General features: G+C 42.2%; 1 protein-coding gene across 1 annotated transcript in view; it reads left to right on the plus strand.

Annotated features, from left to right (window-relative positions):
- The window catches only part of NRSN1 (neurensin 1), a 33405-nt gene extending 11104 nt beyond the window's left edge, over positions 1-22301 (plus strand). Inside the window, exon 4 of the mRNA XM_082415291.1 lies at positions 5676-22301. Within this exon, the coding sequence (XP_082271417.1) occupies positions 5676-6074 (399 nt within the window). The 3' untranslated portion in view covers positions 6075-22301. The remainder of the gene's footprint in view (positions 1-5675) is intronic.
- The last annotated feature ends 2276 nt before the right edge of the window (positions 22302-24577 follow it).

Genomic DNA, 24577 nt, shown 5'->3' on the forward strand with positions numbered 1-24577 from the left:
CAGTGAGAAGGTAAGATAATAAAGCTAGGCTTTCTTGGGAAGGTTGTCTCACAATCAGGTGTAAACAGCCCCTACACACACACACACACACACACACACACACACATATACAGTATTATACACATTCTCTGTGCCTCATAGCTTCTGGATTACTGCATGGTGGCCTCTGCCACTGCTAATTTACCTGCAACTGCTGCCATTTGCAAAAATCTATGTGACACGGTCCCACCTACCCCCTGCCACCCACTGCCTCTGCCCAAGGACCTAACAGGCTGTGGTGGAATTTTTCTTTCTCATCCTTGCACTTGACCTTGACTAAGACTGTTGCTACTTGATTGTGCAGCAGATAGCTGAAGTACTGCAGGTAATGAACTAATGGGAGCAGTTTTCTTACCCCAATCATTCTTTCCTCACCCCAGGGTCCTCCTCCTCCTTACCTTTCCCTCAACCAATATTAGAAATCTCCCAAAGGGTGTTAAATAGCAATGGGCAGGTACAAGGCAAGACTGCTTCCTCCACAGACTTAACTAAAAGTGAAAATGATGCTGGTACCTGTCCTTTCTCTCAAGACCCTCCTCCTACCTGTCCCAATCTCTCCAGTTTCCCCCTTAAGCTAAGTCAGAGTTTAAACTTACATCTTGGATTTCTCTTCAAAGTCTTGCTGGATATTAAGGAGATGGTTGTATTCTAGAAATGAATAAGGAAGTCCCTTAAGAGGAGAAACCATGTGGTATTATTTAAAAAAAAAAAAAATTTCTCAGATGACTCTTGAAAAATGGACAAAGGATGAGACTAGCCATGGAGACCATCAGAATGCTGTTGCAATGATCTGGGCAAGAGTTAATAATGCTCTGTTACCATTAGAGTAGCTGTAGTGATGGAGAGACAAGATTCAAGAGAATTCTATGAGACAGAATCAATAAGATTTAATTATCCATTGACTACGAATGTGAGGAAGGACTCAGTGAATGGGCAGGTGGCAGGAATGCAGAAAAACTGGGAAGGAAAGAAGAAAGGAACACCATTTTGAATATTTGGGTTTTGCAGAGCCTTTGGGACATTTTTGTGTAGATCCTCCCACTGGCTGTCATAAATGTAGGGCTACAGCCCAGGAGAGAAATCTAGGCTGGAGTTGGACATTTGGAAGTCACTGGTATATAGGTGGGAGTTGAAACTGCGGCCACAAATTAAACCGTAGAGAGAACATATTGAGTAAGAGATGTGAGTCAGGGCTGGAACCCTGGGGGACACCAATAATTTAAGAGTGTCTGGCAAAGCAGGTTAAGAGTGAGTTGTTAAAGACAGAAGCAGAAGAGAGTTGTGTCAGGGATAACCATTGGTGAGGGTTTTAAGAAAGCCTAAGTACTTAAAATCAATGACTGCAGAATATGCAAATGAAGAAAAGAAAAATTGGATTTGACAATTAGGAGGTGATCAGTGACCTCAGAGAGAGGGGTTTCAGTGAAATGGTGGAGGACTAGGCTTGGCTACCAAGGGTAGGAATGAGTTCAAGCAGTAGCTAGTGGGGGACACAGGGCTCTAGAATAGGTTTTGAAGATGGAAGCGACTGAATGTGCTGACAGGCTGGAGGGACAGAGCCTCTGTAAGGCAGCGGAGCCAATGCGGGATCCTGCTACCCAGGTGAAGGAGGGCTGTGGAGACTGTACCAGGTGACGCGTATGTGGAAGGACCTGATCCCAGCCCGGCACTGGTCATTGCTTTGCAAAGCTCAGTGTCCCTACAAGCAGGTCAGGCAAGAGGGTCAGGACAGACGAGTTAGAATCTGCCGTCACTCTGGCAGGTGACAGCACTCCGAGCTCAGGTCCTGCTAAGGAACGGTGGGCAGCAGCCCTCAGGGCTGATGGAGAAGAAGAAAAGCCAGTCTTCACTCTTGCTGCGCTTCTTCTGAATTTTACCTCTAACCCAGAAGGCTTCTTTCCCATTTAGCTCCATCCAGCAATCTCCCCCCACACGCCGCTCTTCCCTGCCATGCTGGTTCTTGCTTCCACCAGTCATTACCGCCTCCTCTCTGCCAGAACAGCTGCGTTGCTCCTGCTGCCAGCTCTGCTTATTGGAGTGAACTGCATTTTCAGATCTCATCAGCTCACAGACAGACCACGAAGGGGATGCTGGTCAAAACAACAGCAGCTTCTGGCTTGTGGCCCCCAACAGCAGAATTTCTGGAATCCAAGCTCTCCCCCCTGTCCAATCCTCCTTTCCAACAGCAGGGACTGGGTTTTCACCCATCCTTCACACAGTCAAGAGAGTCATCAGAAGTCACAGCACAAAAACTGCTCTTGCTGCTGTCTTTAAAGTTTGCTTTTCATCACCTGGAGAGGCCCTTCTCTCTCCCTATTGGATGTTGATCTAACATCCCACACCACCAGGCTACTCTGGGAAGCCCCTCACCCAGCAGCACTGCAACTCTTTGCATGGCTCCAAACAGAGCTGGTTTGCTCTCTTAGAACCTTTAAAAAAACTCTGTGTTGCATTTCTTAAACTATTTAATAGAACCCCTTTTCTCTTAGACCTGGGACCACTTTAACTTAGAGCTGTGTCCAGAGACAAAGTTTATGATACCATATGGCATCACTCCCAAAATTTTTATTCCATTCAGTACTCCAAGATGGTACCAGGATTAAGCTGATATATCCCAGCATCCCTCTTCACCACTACTACACTCTCAGGGAAGTATTCCCAGCATTTTCCCTCCATGCCTACCACCCCACGCTCTCCCTGACATGTTTGAACAGGTTTGGAGTCCCTCTCTGGGCACATCTTTTGGAGATCCTCATTAGACTTGCATTGATGGCACCCTCAGAATCCTGGGCATTACATACTATTCATTACGTCATGCTCCCCTCCACAGATGGCGGGCCTCTCTCTGATCCTCTGATTTAACAGGGAAAAGGGAGAAGGCTTGGGGAGGCCAGCCACTTTCCAGTTCTTGAAATAAGCAGGAGTTCTGCCATCTGCAAGGCAGGGTTTGCCTTTTAGCTTCTGAGTGATATTCCAAAAGTGGATTTTAATCTATAAAGCACTGCTCAACTGAGGAACAGACTGCTCTGAGAATCAGTCACCTGGCTCCGGATTCAGCAGTCTGGTGGTTTAAGCTAGTCAGTCAGGAATATATATTGGACACAGGCTGAACTGACTGCTGTGGAGAGAAAGACAGAAATAGAACATGGAGCACCCTGGCCTCCCTTGCTCTTAAGAACCTTAGAAACGAAGATGGATACATTTTTGCTGCCCTCAATTTTTTAGAATCTGTACCAGTTCTTGAGGAGGGAGGTAATTTAGTGACACATGAAGCATGTCACCATGGATATTTAAGTTAATTTAGTTTGTGCATTCAGAATATTCCAACATGAGTCATCTTTTAAATATTATAAATAATGGTTAGTCTTTGAAAGTGAACTTGACACCATTCTTCAAAAAATGTAGAAAGCCATCCAAACTGTGATATTTTACAACCCAATTTTTTCTGCAGTACTTATATCTTATGTACAATAGTTTTTTTTTTTTTTTCAGAAGACATTACACTGACTCTTTTTGTTGGTTTTTCAGTTTCTTTACACTATTACATAATGGAAATTTGTTCGTATATGGTGACTAAAACTTTATTGTAATTTTTTAAAAATTATAGAAGTAATGTACAAAATAGTAATTGGTGAAGTATCATGGGAGAATGAAAGTGGGGAGTGGGGCTTAGAAGTCATGCAGACTTGGGTTAGAGACCACGTGCTTAAAGAGTGGACTTTGAACTATGTTTCTTCAACCCAATAAACCTCAGTTTCTTATAGGTGAAATGGGGATAAAAATATCTACATCTCATAAGATGCTGGTGAGGATTAAGTGAAAAGCACAGTGCCTAGGTCATAATCGATGCTCAATAATACCAGGTCTCTTCCCCCTTTGTTACAGTGATAGATTTGCGAATGTTTTCTATTATCCAAACCTTCTACTAAAGAAGTATCTAATAAAGTGTATTACCCTGAAACATAGTAAATAAGTTAGATAAATATACTTTAGATGTTCAAGATTAAATGGTGTTATACGTTTGGTTATTTTTCCAACCTTGTTATTTTAACTAAAAGCAATTAGGAACAGGAGGAAATGAAAAATGTGTTTAAAAAATAAGCTGTATTAGTTGTTCTTTATTCCAAGTACTGAGTGACTGTTGCAATGCTCTTGCCAATGTAGCATAATTTTACAAGAGGCACATTTTCAAATAATAATAATAATATCTACTTATTACAATGTATGACTTAGGCAGGCACAGGGCTGAGTGCTCTCATGCATGGTCTCGTTTTGTCCTCACAGCTTTATGAGGTAGGTACTATTATCATTTATCATTTTATAAATGGGAAAATTAACGAGAGTATTTAAGTAACTTTCCTTCTATGATTCAAGTACTAGTTGGCAGTGCTAGAATCCAAGCCTGAGTCTGTTAATTCCAAACCTCTGAGCTTCAACCACCAAATGGTATATTACTTTCCATTTTCAGTGGGTTACATTTTATTAGAACTTGAGCTAATGCAGTTTCATCTCCATCTGCTGCTCTTCACATTTCTCAACATCTGCACAAGTAAAGCCCAAACAGCTATATGTTAGAAGAGAAAGAGCACTGGCCTGCAGGTCAGATCTGTGGCTTCTAGCCCATCCTCTGCTACTTGCCAGTTGTCTATCTTTGGGGCAGTGACCTACCCTCCACGAGGCTACATTTCCTTGCCTATAAACTGGTAATGATGGTTCCTTCTTCACTTGCTTGGGGAAGGGGTGAGTAGTTACACAGATTGTGGATGGCCACCTGCCGAAATCACCTCTATGTTGAACAAGTTGAGTATATTACTCATCACAGTGAGAGAGAATGACACCATAGGGGCTCCTGGGCATTTCAGTAAGAGAGTGTAAGAAAGGATGTATTATAGGATGTGGGCTTTAGTTGGGTGACTTGGGGTTGCAGGGGTTTGGGAAGTCTACAGGAGCCAGAGTTCACTCTGGATTATCAGGAATAATCCTATGATTGGGTAACTTAATAAATCTTATCTATACAGAGGGCAGACTAGAGTGAGACTAAGACTGTAACTGTAAAGAAGCAGCAGTCATTTATATTGCGTGGGGTGGGAGGTGCGCAGAATCTTGTGGTTTGCACAATGACCTTGTTTTTGTCTGCGCTTAGACAAAATTATGAAGTGGTCTTGGTTTGTCACACTTCATCATGGGTGCAGAATGAGCCTGTCTGATGTTGAGGTTCTCCACGATTGATTGTGCCCACAAAACAACATGCTATCAATGGGGGCCCCAGGCCAGCTTCTAAGAACATCAAAGCCTAGTGGATAGAGTAAGGCCAGCTCCTGGGTATCCGGGCTGCTTTTCTCTTGCTCAAGACCAAACAAGACAACATAAGCCAAAGGGGGCTCTGTTGATTGCAAAGCATTGGACAAACGGGAAGGTCAAAGGAAAAATCAAGGCAGTGCTGCAGTTCCGGGTTGGCATCAAAATCAGAAAAGTCCTCCTTCACTTTCTTTTTTAACTACAAAATTATGCAGGCTTCTCATACAAATTAGAGGTGACTGGGGAAAGTCTCTTCTCTCAGAAAACAAGGCCAGTCCTGCCCTGGAGACCTGAAGTACCAGGTTTACTCTGTCTTATTTCATTGTGTCTTTCGCTAGGTTGGACTCATCTCGGGCACAGTCTTCGTGATTCTCGGATTGACTGTCCTGGCAGTGGGCTTTCTTGTGCCCCCCAAAATCGAAGCCTTTGGTGAGGCCAATTTCGTGATGGTGGACACACACGCTGTCCAGTTTAATGGAGCCCTTGACATGTGCAAGCTGGCGGGCGCCGTGCTCTTCTGCATCGGGGGCACATCCATGGCAGGGTGCCTGCTGATGTCGGTGTTCGCAAAAAGCTACTCCAAAGAAGAGAAATTCCTTCAGCAAAAGTTTAAAGAGCGAATCGCAGACATCAAGGCCCACACCCAGCCCATTACAAGAGCTCCAGGCCCGGGAGAAACAAAGATACCAGTCACTTTGTCCAGGGTTCAAAATGTCCAGCCCATAGCAGCAACCTGAAACGTTTTCCAGCCCGGTCCTCCCCTCTGTAATTTACGCCCAGTGTTACAAGGGAGGAGGCCAGTTTGGGAAATAAGGATTTGGCATTGACCTGCCCCAGGGCTGTGCTGGGCTGTGCGCAGTGTGGTGTGTGAGCTCACACTCATTCCGTTCAGTGGCCCTGGGGACCGTTGATGCCATGGGTCAGCCTAGGCACATGCACCCGGCTGCTTAAAGAGGTGCTGCTGGGTGCCCACCAGGAGCTCTCTGGAACTCCCCTCTCATATAGTGTGACTTTGTGTCGTTTTCTGTGTTCTTGGAAAGCGCTGAACAGTTTAGCCCAGCCTACCAATGGCTGACGTGGTCTGTTTTACTTTCTAGTATTGGTTTTTCTAATCTTTCCTGTGTGGTGCTGCCTTCTATTCCTGTCTCACTACATGTAAGATATTGTCGTGTGTTCACAGAAAAATCAAGTTCCCTGATTTTGACCCAAACTTTGGTCTTTTAACTCTAACTTAACATGAGGTTCTTGAAATCAGACGCAAACGTATCAGAATTCTCCATAAGTCTTTTTTTGTTTTCTCTATTTTTTTCCCACTTAAAGAGCTCAAATTGCCAACTTTAGAATCTTGGGAAAGAAATTAATATTAGGAGAATCTATTTATGCAGTGTACAAAGGCAGTGAATTAGAAGCCAAGAAATCTGAGTTCCTATTACTAACTAGCTGTGTGATCTTGGGGAAAGCACTTAACCTCCCAGGCCTCAGTTTCCCCATGTGTAGAACGGGCATCCTGGTCTGTGATGTCTGAGATTCCGTTTTTGCCGTGCGTCATTGTGTGTCCACGACCAAGGATGTTTACAGTGTTCTTGTGGCTCTCACCACAGTGGGATTCTTCCAGACCTGGACTCCCAGAAAGTCACCAAATCAGCAGCCTCCATGCTACCTACTTCTAAATATTCAACTCCAGCAGTTTATACAATGCAGTCATATTTTTTATAGAAACAAAAGTAAGCCATCCTCCAATAAGAAACCCCTGAGTAGATATTAACCTTAAAGAGGGTTTTCTTTCTCAAAGAAGACATTTTCCTCTCCAGTAAAATGTTCATCTCATCCCTTTACACTTTTATTTAATCTGTGGATTTAAACTAGCCTGAGGGAAATGGAACACATGACCTTGGTATCCTCTCAGAATCTGTGCCACCTTCAAAGTCTGTCTTTTTTTTTTTTTTTTTCCTTTCCTTCACTGGATAAATAAAATATGTGAACAAGCAGAACTTGAATTGCATGGTCATTCATTTGGTGTGGCTGTTTTCTCTCCAACATGTAATTTTCCATTCTGAGGCTGAGTGAGCTCTGCTGGTCCCCTGGCGAAATGGAAGAATAAATGAAGCAATTAGTGCTTTTGTGCACATGGTTTGTTTTGCATCGTCCAGCATAAAACACGGGGCAAATCCGCATCCTTAACCAGAATCATTAGCTAGGTTTGGGAGAAATTGTTCAAGTTTCCTCAGGTTCTTACCTTCCTGTGGCAATGCCATTTTACTTTTGTTCTTTGAAGCCTTATTCAAGTCCCCAGGCACCTGTTCAAGGCAACATCGTGAGGCTTTCCATGTTGGCTTGTATTGTGTACCAAGAAATCTTTGAGGATGAGACGACTTTTAAAAGCCTCCAGAATGAAAAATGACTGTAGGGCTTGGGAATTTTTAGGTGCAGGCATGAGAGCAGCCAAAAAAAAAAATCAGCTCTGTGCCTCAGACAAAGGCCTCAAAGGAACAGAGATGGAGGAAGTAGGAGCTGAGTCTGAAAGAGGGATTCAGCATGCCCTGTCTTTCCTGTCCTGCCTAAGCTTTGTGGAAACAGGTACTTGTAAGGACCCTCCCAGTCTGTGGAGCAGGGATTGAGGGATATTGGAGGAAAGCAGAGGAAGGAGGCTGACTGGTATTAGGAAATACAGCTTGACCTTTGGGAAGAGTACAGGCCTGTGTAATCAGAGGGTGGGGAGCAGCCAACTAAAGACTTCACAAAGCCATTTTCAGGCCTGTTTGGGCAGATGTCAGGGGTATGGCAAACTGCAACAGTCCCAGAGCCTTGGTCTCAGCCTGCTTGCTGGCACTGAACCAATCCATCCCTTCAGTACTGAAACTTCTAAAGCAAAGTAAAACCACACCCCTATAGTTGGGGAAAGAGGTGGACAGAAGATGCTGGGACTGCAACAGAAGAAACTCAGAAATGAGTTCTGGCCTAGAGATCACGTAAGCTGAGGCACATGCAGTCAGTAAAACCTCAAATGATGTAGGACCAACCCAGGCAGAAAACCCCACACCCACCCCACATCAGCTCTGATCTAGCAACCTCCATTTGCTCAGGCACTTCCAGTGACTGAAGCCCTCCTTCCTCACAGGACAAGCCACTACATCTTCTGATGGCTCTAGATGGTTAGAAAGCTTATCTTCACATCTTCCCAACATCTGCTTTCTCACCCTTCCACGTCTTGGGCCAAATTCTCGAATTCAAGGTTACCTCCAAGCCTAACCCCTCTTACAAAGGACCACCTAACCCCCAGTCCATCACCACCACCCCAGGCTACAAACGTTTCCATTCACTTATTTTCAGTCCTGTCACCTCTTTGATTATCTTCTTCAGGGAGACATTTCTATAAAATCTCAATGTTCCCCGTTTGTCCATGTGAAACTGAGCAGGACCCTGTGGGGCTGCTGGACACAAGAGCCTTCCTGTGTCCCCTTCCCTGAGTTCCAAAGGGCAGTTTCAAACAGCTGTAATCAGGGAAAGGAGGAAATGTCGAGACAAGGGAGGAACATTCAAAAAACAATAGCATAGCCTTGGGGGCAGGGTCCTGGTTCCCCTTCAAGGGATACACATCACAACATCTTAGAACTGTTTTGCAGATACTGAAGCCCCCACCAGGTGGGAGAAGTTAACGGTATGCCACCCACTAGCAGGTAGACCCCAGACCAGTTGGAACCAGAAGGTTGATGATGCTGACTCCCACTTACCTCACCACCAGCCAGTCAGAAGAATATCCATGAGCTGATCACACCCTCTTTGAACCCTTGCCATAAAACTTCTCACTACCCCTTCCAAGTTGGGACACACAGTTTTGAGAGCATTAGCCCACTGTGGCCCCCTTTGCCTGGCAAAGCAATAAAGCTATTCATTTCCACCTCACCCAAAACTGAGATTTAATTCAGTGTCAGGGTACAGAGGCCGGATTCAGCTTCACATGCCACCTATTAAATGGAGTCCCTAGAAATTTTCAATTTGACATAGGTTGTAGATTCCCTGACTTCATTAATTGCCTTGCTTACTATGTACACAGTACCTCAAGCCAGAAAACTGATTGTGTAAGCAGCAACTCCGTGTGCTTCCAAGGCCTCCTGTCATCTGGTCCAGCTCCTTTCTAGTTTTATTCTGACACATGCCCCGGAACCCTGCATCCTACTTGTACTCAACCACTCTCCTCTCTAAACGTGCCTGCACTTTCATGCCACTGCGCCTTCACTCACCATGCTTATTTTACCAGCAATAACCATCTGCCCATTCTCTGCCTGTTGAACTCTTCATTCAAGGCCACGTCAAGATACGATAGCAATAACGGGAAGAACTAATATGTACTGAACGGGAAGCACCCCTGAAGCATTTTGTGTATAGTAATTCATTCAACCCTCACATTAGGGGAAACACTGACTGAAACGGCCCGCCCTGGCCAGGCAAAGACAGTAACAATATGCATGAGTTATTCTATGACAGGAGATCCTGGTAAAGAACATGGAACAAGCCACCATCAAGCGGAAGAATACGGGAAAGGGCAACAGGAGAGAGGAGACACCAGTCCACATGTCCTACCAACCTCCCAGAATCCTCCTTGCTGGAATCCATCTTGGCTGTGCGGTTCCGCTCGCCACCCGAAAGGACTCTGAGTCAGAATGACTGGCCAGAGACAACCCGGAAACTAATCCCATCACCATAAAACCCGAGACTGCGAGCCACGTGGCAGAGCAGTCCTCCTGGGTTCCCTTACCCTCCTGCTCTCCACCTGGCTGCCCCTTCCCAATAAAGTCTCTTGCTTTTCAGCACGTGTGTCTCCTCAGACAATTCATTTCCAAGTGTTAGACAAGAGCCCACTCTCGGGCCCTGGAAGGGGTCCCCCTTCCTGCAACACTCACAAAAACCCTATGAGGTTGGGGCTATTATCATATGCCCATTATACAGGGAAAAAAACAGGCAAAGAGAGGATAACTTGTCCAAGGAGAACTAGTAAGTGACAGAAGCAGGATTCAAATCTAGGCAGCCTGGCTCCAGAGGCTGCAGGCTACACTTTCATCCAATATTCTCTTCTGCCTCTAGAAAGTCACCTTCTGTCTGCAGCTCTCGCTCTCGCGCTCGCTCTCTCTCTCTCTCTCTCTCTCTCTGGCTCTCATTCTCTCTCTCTCTCTTACTCTCTCCATGGTTCAGACTTAATGTCTCTTCCTCAAGTGCCAGCATGTTGTACAAACATATTCTATTGCACTTATTATAGTGATTTGTTTCCATATCTGTTTCTTCCATTAGAAGCTAGACTATTAGCTGCTTGGGTACAGGGAGTGTATCTTAATGAGTGGTGAACCCTCAGAAACGAATATATAAAAAGCTATGTGCTATTATATGGTCATTTAAAACAATTATTGCATTTTTACCTAGAGCCAGGCATTGTGCTGGCACTACAGAAAACAAAGAGATGATTAACAGGAACACTAAAGTTTTTTCATATCTAACGTGTGTGTGTATGTGTATGTATGTGTGTGTGTGTGTGTGTGTGTGTGTGTGTGTGTGTGTAGGGGTAAAAAAATGGATTTTTGGAGAGAACTAAAGACTGAGAGTATAGATTTGGGTACCCCTGAGCAAAGCTCTCCTCAATCTAACATTTGGGGTTGGGGGAGCCTGGTCTAATGGCTAGCTGGCCATTACTATACGTAAAAGCAAAATTCTCCAGCCAAGCAGCCCTGCTCTGGGGCGCAGAGCTACCAGCTGTACTTCCCAGTCCTGGAAGAAACTGATGGAAGAGATAGACCTGCCTAGTCATGAGCAAAGTAAGTTGTCTCCAGCAGTCCTAAATAAACAACCAGATCTTCATCCTTAAATATGAAAGTAAAATCAGAATCATCAGACATCTGAGGGAAAACCAGCACCTTGAAAGAGTATATACGTATCATAGACTTCATAGGAAACATAAGTATTTCAGAAATCACAGGAGAACTCTAAAAAAAAATCCAATTAGTCTTCAGGAAGAAATTGCATCTGTAAGATAAAAATAGAATACTATGAAAGGGAACATCATATAGTTTTAAAATAACTAATGAATAAAAGAATAAGTTGAAGAAGTTTTTCAGAACGTAAAATCTCCCTCACCCATTTAAATTTTTTTTTAAAAAATGAGACAAAAGGTAAAAGACATAGAAACTTAATCAAAGAGAAAAATATAGGAAAAAAGATTAGAAGTTTTAAATGAATTAACAGCAGAAAATTTCTCAAGGCTATAGAATACAAAAATCTTCAGATTGGAAGTACCTGCTGAAGATTCAGCAATGTGAACGGTTAAAAAAGGTCCCATGTTTTTGTGAAATTTTAGGACAGAAAAGATAAAAAGGATCCAGGAAGCTTCCAGAGAAAACAACCAACATCTATAAAAAAAAAAAAAATCAGACTGGGAAAAGAGAAGGGCTGTGATTTCATGCAACAGATGGTAAGGTAACTTTTAGTCTATGGAAAATACATTTACTCTTATCAACAAGGGGGGAAAAAAGCAATAGAAACTCCAAAAGGAAAATTCAGAAATTTACGAAGCCAAAATAATGCAAACTGTTTACTTGTTTTCAACTTTCAGAATCAAACTATAGACAAAAGTCTAAATTATGATTATGAAACTGACTGCATATGTGATAAATCTAATGATGTTAGAATAAAGGTAAAGCTAGCAAAAATCTGTAAGCAGAAGGGAAAAGATAATAGGAGATAATGGTAGGAATACTAATGTCCTCACCTAATCTAGTGAGAAGTCAAGACTAGCTGTTGAATGTTTATGGAAAGAAATAATGGCCTAAGTTTATAATTTGCAATTATAAAGATAACCCAACTAAGAACTAAAAATGAAACATAAACATTGGAAAGGAGAGATGAAAGAACATGAGATGTAGAGAAAGTCAATTAATCCCTCATCTTTCATTACAGGAAATCAATCATTACTGTGTCAGTTAATAAATCAAGATATTATAAATAAATACATTATTTAGGGTCATGCAAGAAGTCACTAGAAGAATTTCAAACAGGAAACATTAAAAGAGGTTGCCCTGAGAAAGGCTAGGGGAGGCCAGGGGTAAGGTCAGACTGTATTTATTCACATAATGAAGACAAGACAGATGCAGTTCCTGCCCCTGTGGTCTTTATATAGACTGTAAGCAAATTACTGTTGTATTAAGCTACAGAAAGGAGTATCAAGGGATCTTGCTTAAACAAAGGGATTTTTCCTAGATTAAGGTTCTGGGAAGGACTCTCTGAAGTAATGATGTTAATCTGTGTCTTGAAATATGAGTAGAAGTTAACCAGAGTGATCCTGGCCTAAGGAGAAATTTGTTCTTCTGGTGTTGGGGGGCGGGGGCAGTGGACTATGAGAAGAGAGATGAGCTTTCAAGGCAGAGGCAACAGCACCTACAAACTCACAGAGCCAAGAGTGAGCATGGCACGGTGAAGGAACTGTACTTAGTACCTTCTAGATGAAGTGACCACATGCCCTGGGAAGAGCATCTGGGATTCCAAGGCGTCTGGGATGAGCGTCTGGGATGCCAAGGCCACCCAGCCGCACGACCCCAACCTCCAACATGAACAACACCCCCTAGAGTTGTACAACAGGCTGCATGAACGATCAGGGTGAGCAATAGTGCAGGGTAAGGTTTTCTACAGAAGACATAGATTAGGCCAGAGGAGACAAGAGAAACTTGAGGATAGCAGAGGACCGCTGAGAGCAGCCACTGTGGGGACAGCAGCTGGGAGTTGATCAGAAGTGAATACAGAGCTGATGGAGGAGAGGAGACGCCCGGTGCCCCAGTGCTTGAGTGCTCTGGCTTCCTCTCCAGGTCCCTGCCTCCAGCACATCCCCAACCTCAGAGGCTAGTCCAGAGGACTCACTCCCTTGTCACTTCCTTTGCCTTCTGAGAAATGAAAAACGCCAGCAAGAAACTCTGAGCTTCTCACTCCCATATCTTGCCCCTGGATAAATTTACTATCTGCTCTAGGGGGTAAAAACAGAAGAAAGAATCTATCATCTTTGTTTTGCTAGACAGCCTCTTCCAGAGTACTGCATGATGCCATGGAACTCAGAAATGAAACAACGCCCAGAAAATAATCAAAACAGCTTATGCTCATCGAGAGCTTTTTCTGTTGCATGCGATGTGACAAAATTCTTATGCATTTTTGCATTTTATTTAATCTATTCTTGAAAGAATCCTAAGGCTGACTACTACTAATTCCTCCATTTTACAGATGAGAAAGTCCAGGCTGAGAAAGATGAAGCATTGATAATTCACCCAAGAACATGCAGCCAGAAAGTGATCAAACCAGCATTTACTCTCAGGTAGCGCCTCAATGATCTCCCTCCCTATGAACAGATTCTTCTGGAAAGGATGAGAAAGTAGGTGCATCTCGTCTCTGTTCAAAATGTCCCAGATTAAACATGTCCTTTATCACAGAGCTCTGCACTTCTATGGAGCATTAAAAAATGGGCAGGAAATATTACACATGTATGTTACCACTACATGGGAATTCAGTCTAAACCAGTGCAAGGCAAGACTCCCTCTGAACTCAAGTGCAAAGTTTATAAAAAAATCAGGCCAGATTGCTAATTTCAGTTTTCCCAGAAATTTGATAAAGGGCAAATCTGCTAATCTGTGAGCTCCTTGAGGTCAACACCTTGTCTTACTTGTATTTCTCCCCAACACCTAGCACAGTATCTGGTTCCCAGTAGAAACTCAATAAATGTTTGCTGAAGCTATGTGTTTTAGTTCAAAAAAACTGCAAAAATTGTTCTCTCCAACCCAACCTCCTGGTGACCTCTACCACTCCAGATGGCATTGGTAAGAATCATGTTTCCCCTGCAGCACCCAAGTGCCTCGCATTGTTTGATCTGTCCTAAAATGCATTTGCTGGAACTCCCAGAAGGTATCAGTGCCTCAAAACTCACAGGAGGCTTGTGCATTTTTAACTATGTGAGCACAGCCCAACCCCTAATTGAGGGAGGCAACAGAGCCTACAGGTTCTGAAGGTTCTTGACACAGGCTCTGGAGTCAGACCTTGTCAAATCTTAGCCCTGTCACTTTGCAGACTACAGAACTTTGGCCAATCACTACAAATCTCTGTGCCTCAGTTTCCTCCACTATCAAGAATGATAACAGCATGCATCCACAAGGGTTGTTGTTGAGGATTAAATGAGTTAATGCAGCTAAAGCAATTCGGAGCAGTGACTTACATAGAGCTGGCACTTAATAAAAGCTAGTTGTTATTCACAGGGTGTGGCTCATTTAAAAGGCACCACTTAAGGCTACAACAGAAGGCAGGTGTCTCCTGCACACATTTGCAGACACCCCTACAATCACCCCTACTGTCGGTCTGAAGTGATTTGGAACACGCCAGACAGGGCACTGACCTTTTCAACATCAAGTTTAATTAAGGTTGGTGAGGAGCTAACATGAAATGTTTCATGTCTTTCCATGTAGTTCAGTGAGAAAGATTTATTAACTCATTAAAACGTCTTGTTAGTTATTTTCAGCTGCTCAAAATGACTGCTCTTTCCAGCCAGCGACTTCTCCCAGGAAAGACCAAGAATAGATTCCGACCATGCTGACTTCCTAGGCTAGCATTTGCGTCACTAGACCATGTTTCTCCAACATTAGTATCAAAAGCTTAAACAAGTGTGGTGCTTGATTAAAACTCACCTGCCTCTGGTAACATGCAGAAGGCTGTGGATGTGTCATGGTGAGGCCACGTCAGGCTAGAACCTTCTCCTGCTTCTCCTTGCTATGGAGTGTTGCACTGGCCAGAGGAACCTGGTTCTAGGGAGCGGGGTCTCTGTGATGTGCTGACCTTGCTTCCTGAAGACCAACTATCTGAGCCCATCAAACTCAAGCTAATTCACCCCACTCTCCATTTAGCCCATCAGACTGTGTCCATTTCTACAATAAAACCACCCCAGCTGCTGCCCCAGCTGCCTCACCCTACCTCTTCTGTCAAGTTGCAGATGTCTCCTGTTTTTTTTTTTGAAGAGAGCAGAAATTCTCTTCAATACACAACTCCCAAAATTTCTTTCTCACCTCCATCCCACAAAATGTGCTTAACTCAAGTGGACAATAATAAATCCCCGCTTACATTGTTCGTGGATATATGCTTCCTCTCTGCTCTTTCTAGTGTTTTCTGGTTAGATTAGAGCAGTAAAACATAGTGGTTAATAATGTGAGCTAAGAAGGGAGGAATCCAGACACTTCTTTTTACTAGTTGTGTGACTTTGAGCAAATTATTTAATTCATGTCTCACACACTTTGTCAACAGCATGAAAGTCATAATAGTACCTTCCTCATACGGCTGTTGTATTAAATTTTTTAAAAACCAAATAAGGTGCTCAGAAGAGTGTTTATCAACAGTTATGTATCAAATTAATACTATCATTTTTGTCGTTGCAGTTTTGTTGCTGTTGTTATTATTGTTACAAGCTGCTAGTGGGCAGGGGTCGGATCACCCAGTCATAGTGCCAAGCAGAGATAGATATTTAATAAACTTCTTTTGATAATGGCTATTGATGAGGATAAGAATGAGGGGAGAAAATGCCAAATAAGGTCTGGGTTTTTAATAAAGTAGGCAAAAATGATTTCCCTAGCAACCAAATTTCTGAATGCGTTTCCACCATCTTCTCAAGCTTCCTATTTATTACGACAATTTCCTGCTTTCAAATATTGAACACTAAACAGGAAATTAGTTTGAGGACGATGGTCTCCAGCCAAGGAAAGTAAAGCAATTTCCGTGGCAAAAGTAACCAGACACTCTTCCTAGGACATTTCCTTCAGAAAATGGATATAATGAACATGGACCTTGAAATAATCTCAGTGGACTTAAAAGTTTCACTCCTAGAAATGAAGGGCAAAGTTCCACTTCATCTGAATAGCCCAAATTGTCATCACAATTATGGTTAATTTTCTAACTGGAGATTGCCTTTCATAAACGCAAAGAAGGATCTGATGCTGCAAGTTGGAAAGTGGGTGGCCCCCTGGCGACACCCTCACCGTGTCAGGGTCACTTACGTGTACAGGAGCAGAGGGGCCAGGATGCAGAGCCTGGAGGCACGGTGCTAAAAGTGCAGGTGTTACCAACGTAGGGTCCTTGGACACTTTAATCAGCAGAAATTGGTAAGAAGCCAGACAAATTCAGGAAAGGCTTTATTGGGACTCATGCTGCAGGATGTGGGAGTGGAAACAAGTAACAGACAGGTGCGCTTGCTCACTCCCCAAGGAGGGCGAGCTGGTCCCTCAAATGGGGTGAGGGTGGGGGCAGATAGGTGGGTCGGGCTGCAGGGGTGGCATAGGCAGTCTGCCCACCCCCTTGGTGCTGCTGTGCACAGGGATCATGCACAGGACCCTGTTTTTCGCTCCCGACACCTCAGAAGTGGCAGTTGGTTTTTGGCCTTTTTGTATCTTATTGTTCATAATTTGCCCCAACGGTGCATGTGCATGTCTGCATTATTTTTGTCCCTTATAGTTACTTTGTATTCCACTGTTCAATAAACATTTCATTTAAATATTAACCTTGTGATTAATCCTTACACCATTAAAACAAAACTCCTTGAGCAACATCATAATTTATATCTATACCTGTATTTGCATATGGTAAACACATTGAAAAGGATAAATAAAAATAAACATTTCATTAATGATGAAGATGATAATTTTTTCACACTAACGTGATGTCCAAACCAGTATCTGGTTACCTACTAGTATTTCATAGAAAGTCTACCACTTTGGTCATTTCACATTCACATAACAGAAACTTTCCAATATGCATCCAGATTATCTGTGGCTTTTCACTTGGGCTGCGTGGGTTGGGATTAACAGTAATTAAGGCTCTAAGGTAAATACAAAGATGAAATCCCTGAATTTTACATGTAAACAGCTTGTGTGATCAATGTAAAACTTACCAAAACTAATGCCAAGATGATAAAACGTCAGGCAGTATGGGTTTGATCCACCCCACTCTCATCCATACGCATACTCACACACCAGCATCACCGTCAACACCATCTCCCCCTTAAGATTAATCAGCAACTTCAGTAACAGACAAAAGTTGTGAACCTAGCCAGTCCAAGCTAATATAGGTACAGCAAGACCGAAAGTATGAGCTTTGGAGAGTATTTTTGTGAATAATGGAAAAACACCAATAAAGAATCAATTCTGGCTCAAAGGTGGATAGGAAAGAGGCAGTAAGAAGCCAGGGAAAGTTGGCAGGAGTCTCTAAAGAAGATGCCAAAAACCAAGTCAGAAAGCTAATAATCCTAATATCTAACAGCTGCGGAATGCTTCCTCTGTGCTGACTACTGTACATGCGTTCTCTCTTTATGGCCTCCCGGGTCAACAAGGTAGCTACTATTATTTTCTCTTTTGCATAAATAAGCAAACTGAGGCTCAGAGAGGTTGAAAAAGTTGCCTAAGTCACACAGTAAGTGTTGAAAGACAAAACTCAAACCAGGTCTGCCTGGTGCTGAAGCCTGGGTATTTAAGCACGAGGGACAATGGAAGTGACCCAAGAGGAAGGGAGTAGAGGAGGCAGCAGGAGGGGGACAAGCCCTGGTCATCCAGCACCTCCACGGATGAGGGATTATGGCTCAGGACAGCATGTAAAAAGCCAAGCTCATACTTGTCTGCTCATGGCATCTGTGTCTCATACAAAGTAAAGAAGCCAGAGACAGTCCTACACCAAGTCTTGGGGTCCCAGTTCTTCCCCACTGAGGACCTGACATTGCCACAGGGGACTTGCCTAGGCTGAGAATTCAGCCTTCTTTGAGTTCTTCGACCTAGGTTTGGCCTTCAGCTCTATCTGCCTTTGAATGTAAGAAAAAGTAATTCTTTTAAATGCTGCCAATGAGGCCCTCTGAATTTCACACTCAGCTTTAAATTCTTGATTAATAGACCTGAACTTGTCATTTTCTTTCTTCAATGTTTAAAGGATACTTAGCGAGAGCAACCTAATTCCATAGCCCTCCTTAGGGTAACTATTTCCCCACATACCTCTCAAATCCCAGAGACACTGCATTTATTGCATCCCCTTCCATTTATATACTGTCCCAATTTACCACAAGTGACATAATATGCCAGAGACCATCAAAACTCCACCTACCCCAGTGATGGGGTATTGCTATCTGGCTGATGAGTTATCCACCTCCAGAATTCCATTCTAAAAATCTATTTCCAAAGCCTATGCTATTATAGTACCCCTGTCTTGGGTTATGTCCCCTAGATACAGGACCTGAAATGGGGATTTTTATATGATTTATTGAGGGAGGGTTCTTAGAATAAGAGGAATGGGGAAAACAGGAGAGGGCAGAGGGGAAAGGAGAGCAAGGATGTATCTCAGCTAAAAAGTAGGCTGATCCCACAGGGAGTCCTGGAGCACAAATTGCACCACGGAGTTAGCCCTACCTTGAAAAAGAAGGTGGACATTTTTTCCTCCCATGTCAGTCAGTCATTGACTGTAAGCTACCAGCGTGAGAATGTAACCTCCTGGGAAATGCAGCTTCTGTTTGGCTGAGGGGAATTCTCTGAAGGAAGTCAGCACTCACAGCATTTGGTGGAAGGGTGCCCTGGCCAAGTAAAATGGGATCTGGATGGGGCACCAACAGCATCACCCATTTACCCAAGAGTCAATGAAGAAACAGAGAAAATTACAAGCCAAATGACGAAAAGAAACAATACGTCTCAAAACTTGTGGTTATAGCTAATGTGATACATAGTGGTAAATTTATAGCCTCAAACGCACATGTTAGAAATGAATAAAGCCAAAATATATTAGCAAGGCATTCAACTTAAGGAGTTACAGAAAACACACAGAAAGTAGAAGGAAAGAAATATTAGTGATAATAAGAGAGAGCAATAATGAAATAGAAAAATTATGCAGAGGATCAAAGAAATTGAGTATTTTTAAAACATTAATAAAAACAAATATCTGGCAATATTGAACAAAAAAGAAAAACACATATAAGCCATGTTAGAAATGAAAAAAGAGAGACTATGACTAGATTTAGCAAGAGTTTTTTAAAGTTCTGAAAGAATACTATAAATAATTATGGCAAATAAATTTGAAAACCTAAAAGAAATGAACAACTTTCTAGATAAATAAAAGTTGCCAATTTGATTCGATAAACAGAAAACCTGAACAGACATATAACCTTAAAAGAAATCGAATCTTCTAAAAAACTACTTCAAACATACAAACACAACACCAGGCTGAGGCAATTTTAAAAGATTCTTCCTTCTAAGGAAAGGCACTCATTAGCAGAAGATAAAAACTTAATGTTATCTTGAGTATAAAATAAACAGAATTTGTAAAAAAAAGAAAAGAAAAAAAAAAAAACACTTCTAAACTAATATCTTCTCCTGTATATTCACTGACCAAAAAAAAAAAAATCCGGGCTTCCCTGGTGGCGCAGTGGTTGAGAGTCTGCCTGCCAATGCAGGGGACACGGGTTCGAGCCCTGGTCTGGGAAGATCCCACGTGCCGCGGAGCAACTGGGCCCGTGAGCCACAACTACTGAGCCTGCGCGTCTGGAGCCTGTGCTCCGCAACAAGAGAGGCTGCGATAGTGAGAGGCCCGCGCACCGCGATGAAGAGTGGCCCCCGCTCGCCGCAACTAGAGAAAGCCCTCGCACAGAAACGAAGACCCAACACAGCCAAAAATAAATAAATTAATTAATTAATTTAAAAAAAATCCCATTACATAATTTAGGACTCGGCAAAGAGAAGGAATTTGTATTAGTCGGCCCAGCCGCCATAACAAAATACCACAGACTGAGTGGCTTAAACAACAGGCAATTATTTTTCTCACAGTTCTGGAGCTAGAAGTCCATAATCAAGGTGCTGGCAGATTTCGTTTCAGGTGAGGCCTCTCTTCTTGGTTTACAGATGCCTACCTTCTTGCTGTGTCCTCCCAGAGCCTTTCCTTTGCGCCTGTCCAGAGAGAGAGCGAGCTCCTCCGGTGTCTCTTCCTCTTCTTATAAGGACATCCTTATAAGCATATTCTTACATAATAGAACCCCACGCTCATGACGGCATGTAACCTGAATTGCCTCCATAAAGGCCCTGTCTCCAAATACAGTCACACTGTGGGTTGGGAGCTTCAACCTACAAATTTGGAGGAATGTGATTCAGTCCATAATAAAATTGTCCTCCAATCTTGGGCCAAGAATTTCCCTAAAACACATGAGAATTTGGTATAGTTCCCACCACAAACTAATGGGGGAAAACGGCGTGTTCAATAAATGGTGCTAGTGTAATGGCGGATGGGGCGGGCTGGCGCGCAGCCTTTAGCGCTCGACCGTCAGCCGGAAACCTGGATACCGCGAGACTGTCGCGCGAGACCGGGAGCAAGGCGGGTCGAGGTTCCGCTCCGCCAGTGGTCAGCGGGGTAGGGGTCCTCCCGGTGAGAGGAGGAGCGTGGCGTTTTCCCCGGAGTTCTCCAGGCCCTCTCTCCTCGGGCTGGCGGGTGAGCTGGGGGACCCGGGGACAGACTGGGAGCTGTGTTCCTGCAGAGCTCCAGAGCCCTCGCCACGGCCACCCTCTGGCCAGGGCCCAGGCCTTGAGGCGGCGGCAAACCTCTCCCGCATCCCCGCCTCCGCGACCTGTTGGCAGCCGCGGTCTCCACGGGTCGAAGTTCGCGGGACCCGGCGGCCTGAGGAACAAATACAGTGAAACCAAGGGGAGTATCTCATTGAATTTTAAACTCTGTGGGTAGTTTTGCAATTTAAAATCATTTTTGTTATTACTAAAGCCATAATAAACGAAAAGAGAACTGCGGGACATCCCTGCATCATTGTCTCTTTAATGGAAGATTGAGTTTGTGAGGGCATTTGAGAGACCTGTACGATGATTTAATAGATTAAGGTCACATTCCGGGGAGAAAAAACACTTAGAAACCTGCAGAAAAGCTGTATGTTTAGTCTCATAAGAGTTTGATAACCAATGCATTCTAGCCATTTTACAGCACCTTGTAGAAATTACAGCCCTTGTTGGTTATGGGAAGTTTCTAATGTCAGTTAGCCACGTGGTCTAAAGAGATTTGACTTTGGCCATCTAGATGCCTCCTCAGTTGCCCAGGTTTGCTTATGGAATAACAAAGATAACAGGGGTCAGCTGCACAAGAGATGCATTAATGAGTTCTCAGTGACGGTACCTGAATCACACATATTTCGTTATTACATATTAAGAAGGCAAAATGCTCTTCCTTAACTGTTTTTGCTTCTCAAACATGAAAGGAAAACACAAAACTATTTTAATTCAATAGAATGAAGGCAGTGAATATCTCACAAACTGAAGCAGAATTTTAACCAATCTCTTTGTAAAACTGAATTTATTCCTATAGCTATATCTACACTAAGTGTGCATAACTTGTTCTGTTTTTACCTTTATCATAACAAAAATTCTGAACCTGTGTTTCTCTAATACCATTTCATAAAAGAAAAAACTCAGTTTTTAAAAAATTTTTATCAACTAAACAACATGTGTATGAAGCTGTAAAAAAAAATTTCTTTACATAATGAAGTTTAATATCTATGCCGAATAGAAACAGAAATATCTTTTAATGTGCTGAATTTCCACATGGTTTAAATCAAAAGTATCTATTATGCTTGTGAAAAAATGTCATAAAAACAATTAATACATGAACTATTAGCAACACAACATCATAAACAAACAATAAACTATCCAAACACGTTTTAATTATATAAAACACAGATCTATTTGCTAAAAAAGTTACAGCAAACTTACAGAGTGAGCACTGACACAGAAGTAAAAACCTAAAAGCTCGTAATTTGATCAAAACATAAATAATTGTCCTTACAAAGAAAAGTTCTAAACATAAATCATACAAACATGATGAGCTCAACTTAATCTTTACCTACAACTTCAATAATCACCCATTATCATTGTACATATTAAGGATTTAAGACACAAGAAAAACACTGAAGCAAAAAAAAGAATAGGTTTTCTTCAATCTTCTTCTAAAATTGACTACTGTCATTCCTTCTTCCCATATGCCATTACATTTGTGACAGTAACTCAACCCCTCAATTAACTATGTGGTTTAAGTGGATTAAGCAACAGAGAACACATTTGGTTCCATTCATAGATTAAAGCTAAGTCGTTGTTGGCTTAAGTCAGCGGAGCTCCATTAGTTACCTCCTGATTTTATAAATGCTTTATTGTTATCCAGACATTTTTTAATTCCCCATCTCCTACAGCATGCTATGCCTCTTCAAAAATAATATTTTTCTTCCTCATCAACATGTAGGGGCACACATTCATTCTCCATCCAAGTCACTTAGACTTCATGGTAGGAAATATACAAATTTCATGTGGTAAGAACAAAACTCAGACCCATCTAAATACCAGTATAGTTTCTGAAAAGCAAAAATCGTACACTATTTATAAAAATGATATTTAATAATGAAGAACTGTATGTGCTCATCACCTTAGAAAAACAGACTAACCTTAAAAAAAAAAAATCCTTCCATTCCAGGATATTACACTCATACAAGGAAGCTAAAAAGCTTCTGCACTGAACTTGAACATTAGATAAATAGACTAATAAGTCATACTTTTATTCTGTTTGTGGTGAACTTGGCTACTTGGTACCGAAAAGAGTCCTCTCTACATGTTCATGGAAATCACACACACATTCACAAGCAGTAATGACCTTTTGACAGAGCCTGTGTTTGGTTGGTACAAAATATTCTGCGCCTAAAGTATATGGTACTTAAGACTGATGACAAAGGACTAAAGAACTGTATTCTGTAGTTACTTCAGAAAAAAAAGATTTTATATATTAATATATATCTCACCCCTCCCTAGGATAAATTTTCCATTAAAATGCTGGTAGCTTTTTTATTTTGAGAAGAATTTTAAACCTCTTAAAGTCTTCAGGAACCAAGTTTTAAAGTACCATTGATATACATCATTTCTTAGCGTTTCCTTACCAACAGTTTTTGTCCATTGCTTCTCTCAAAAGAGCCTTATTCCATTAATAATGCTGTGCCTGAGGAAGGCTTTTCAACATTTTAAAGTGTGTGAGCGCATCTGTGTGAGTGTTTGTTATGTGTCTGTGTATATCTACATAGTCGATTTCTGTTCAGATTGCCAACAGTTCAGATGTGATGCTTTCTGCTTAGCAATTAATCTACTTTATAAACTTTTGCCTTGGCTCCTTGTTGAGCAGAAAATGAAAGGATAGAGCTAATTCTTTAGGAGAGTCAGTTAACAAGATAAAGAAGCCTTCCTGTTGTTCTGTGGCCACAATTTTAACTAGGTGAATTAGCTTTATCCTTTGCGTAGAAGGTAAGTTATTTAGTGAAATTTTCAAGGATGTTGGTGTTTGAGGTATAACTGGAAGAGTTAACATGAATAAGCTCACACTAATACGGTTTCACGATCGTGAGCCTACAGAGAGATCTGAGTGACTCTGAGCCACATATATATAGGATGGGTCTGTGCTTACAGACGACAGCAGGAATTAACTCTCATAATAAAACGGGAGGCACGAGAGGGTATCATACTCTTCCTATGAGTCTGGCTTTCTAATATTCCCCCCCAAAATGTCTTAATAAACAAAAAGTCATCCTATGTCCATAGAGAAATATAATGAGTAAAAAGTTATCTTATGGCCAGAGTATCTTGTTTTATAATTAGAAATCCATGGATGCTCAAATGCAATTTTAACAGAAGCTAAACCAGGTAATACGTCCTTTGCATGAAAATGACTTCAGTTAAAAATCTTATTTATTTGCGCTGCAAAACTCCTAATGTTCCATTTCAACTAACAAATCAGTTGCTGACAAATGTGTTAAAACCCAATTAAATTTAAGAAAAGCATTTCATTAAAATTAAAACTATGAAAATCTATCACAAAGAAAGAACAGATGAAAGCATTCTGTGATTGGTTACCACATAAAAGCTCCATGAGTTTTTCTTATTAACACCCTCTATAAAACAATACCTGAAGCCTAACCAAGATCTCTTCTGCTCACTCACATAAATGTTCTCCAAATCTGTCAGTGAGTCTCACTTAATTTGTGGAGCTACTCTGCCACGGAGGCCACCGTTCCCACAAGGAAAATGTCCACATTTGGAAGGTGAATTAACTTTCATCATGTGTGTTAAAGTCATCTCCACAATGACATTTACAATTTTAATCATCTGTCAGTGATTTCTTCCTTGGTTGGACGACATAG

Source organism: Balaenoptera physalus, assembly GCF_965194825.1.
Source record: "Balaenoptera physalus genome assembly, chromosome: 11".
NCBI lineage: Eukaryota > Metazoa > Chordata > Mammalia > Artiodactyla > Balaenopteridae > Balaenoptera > Balaenoptera physalus.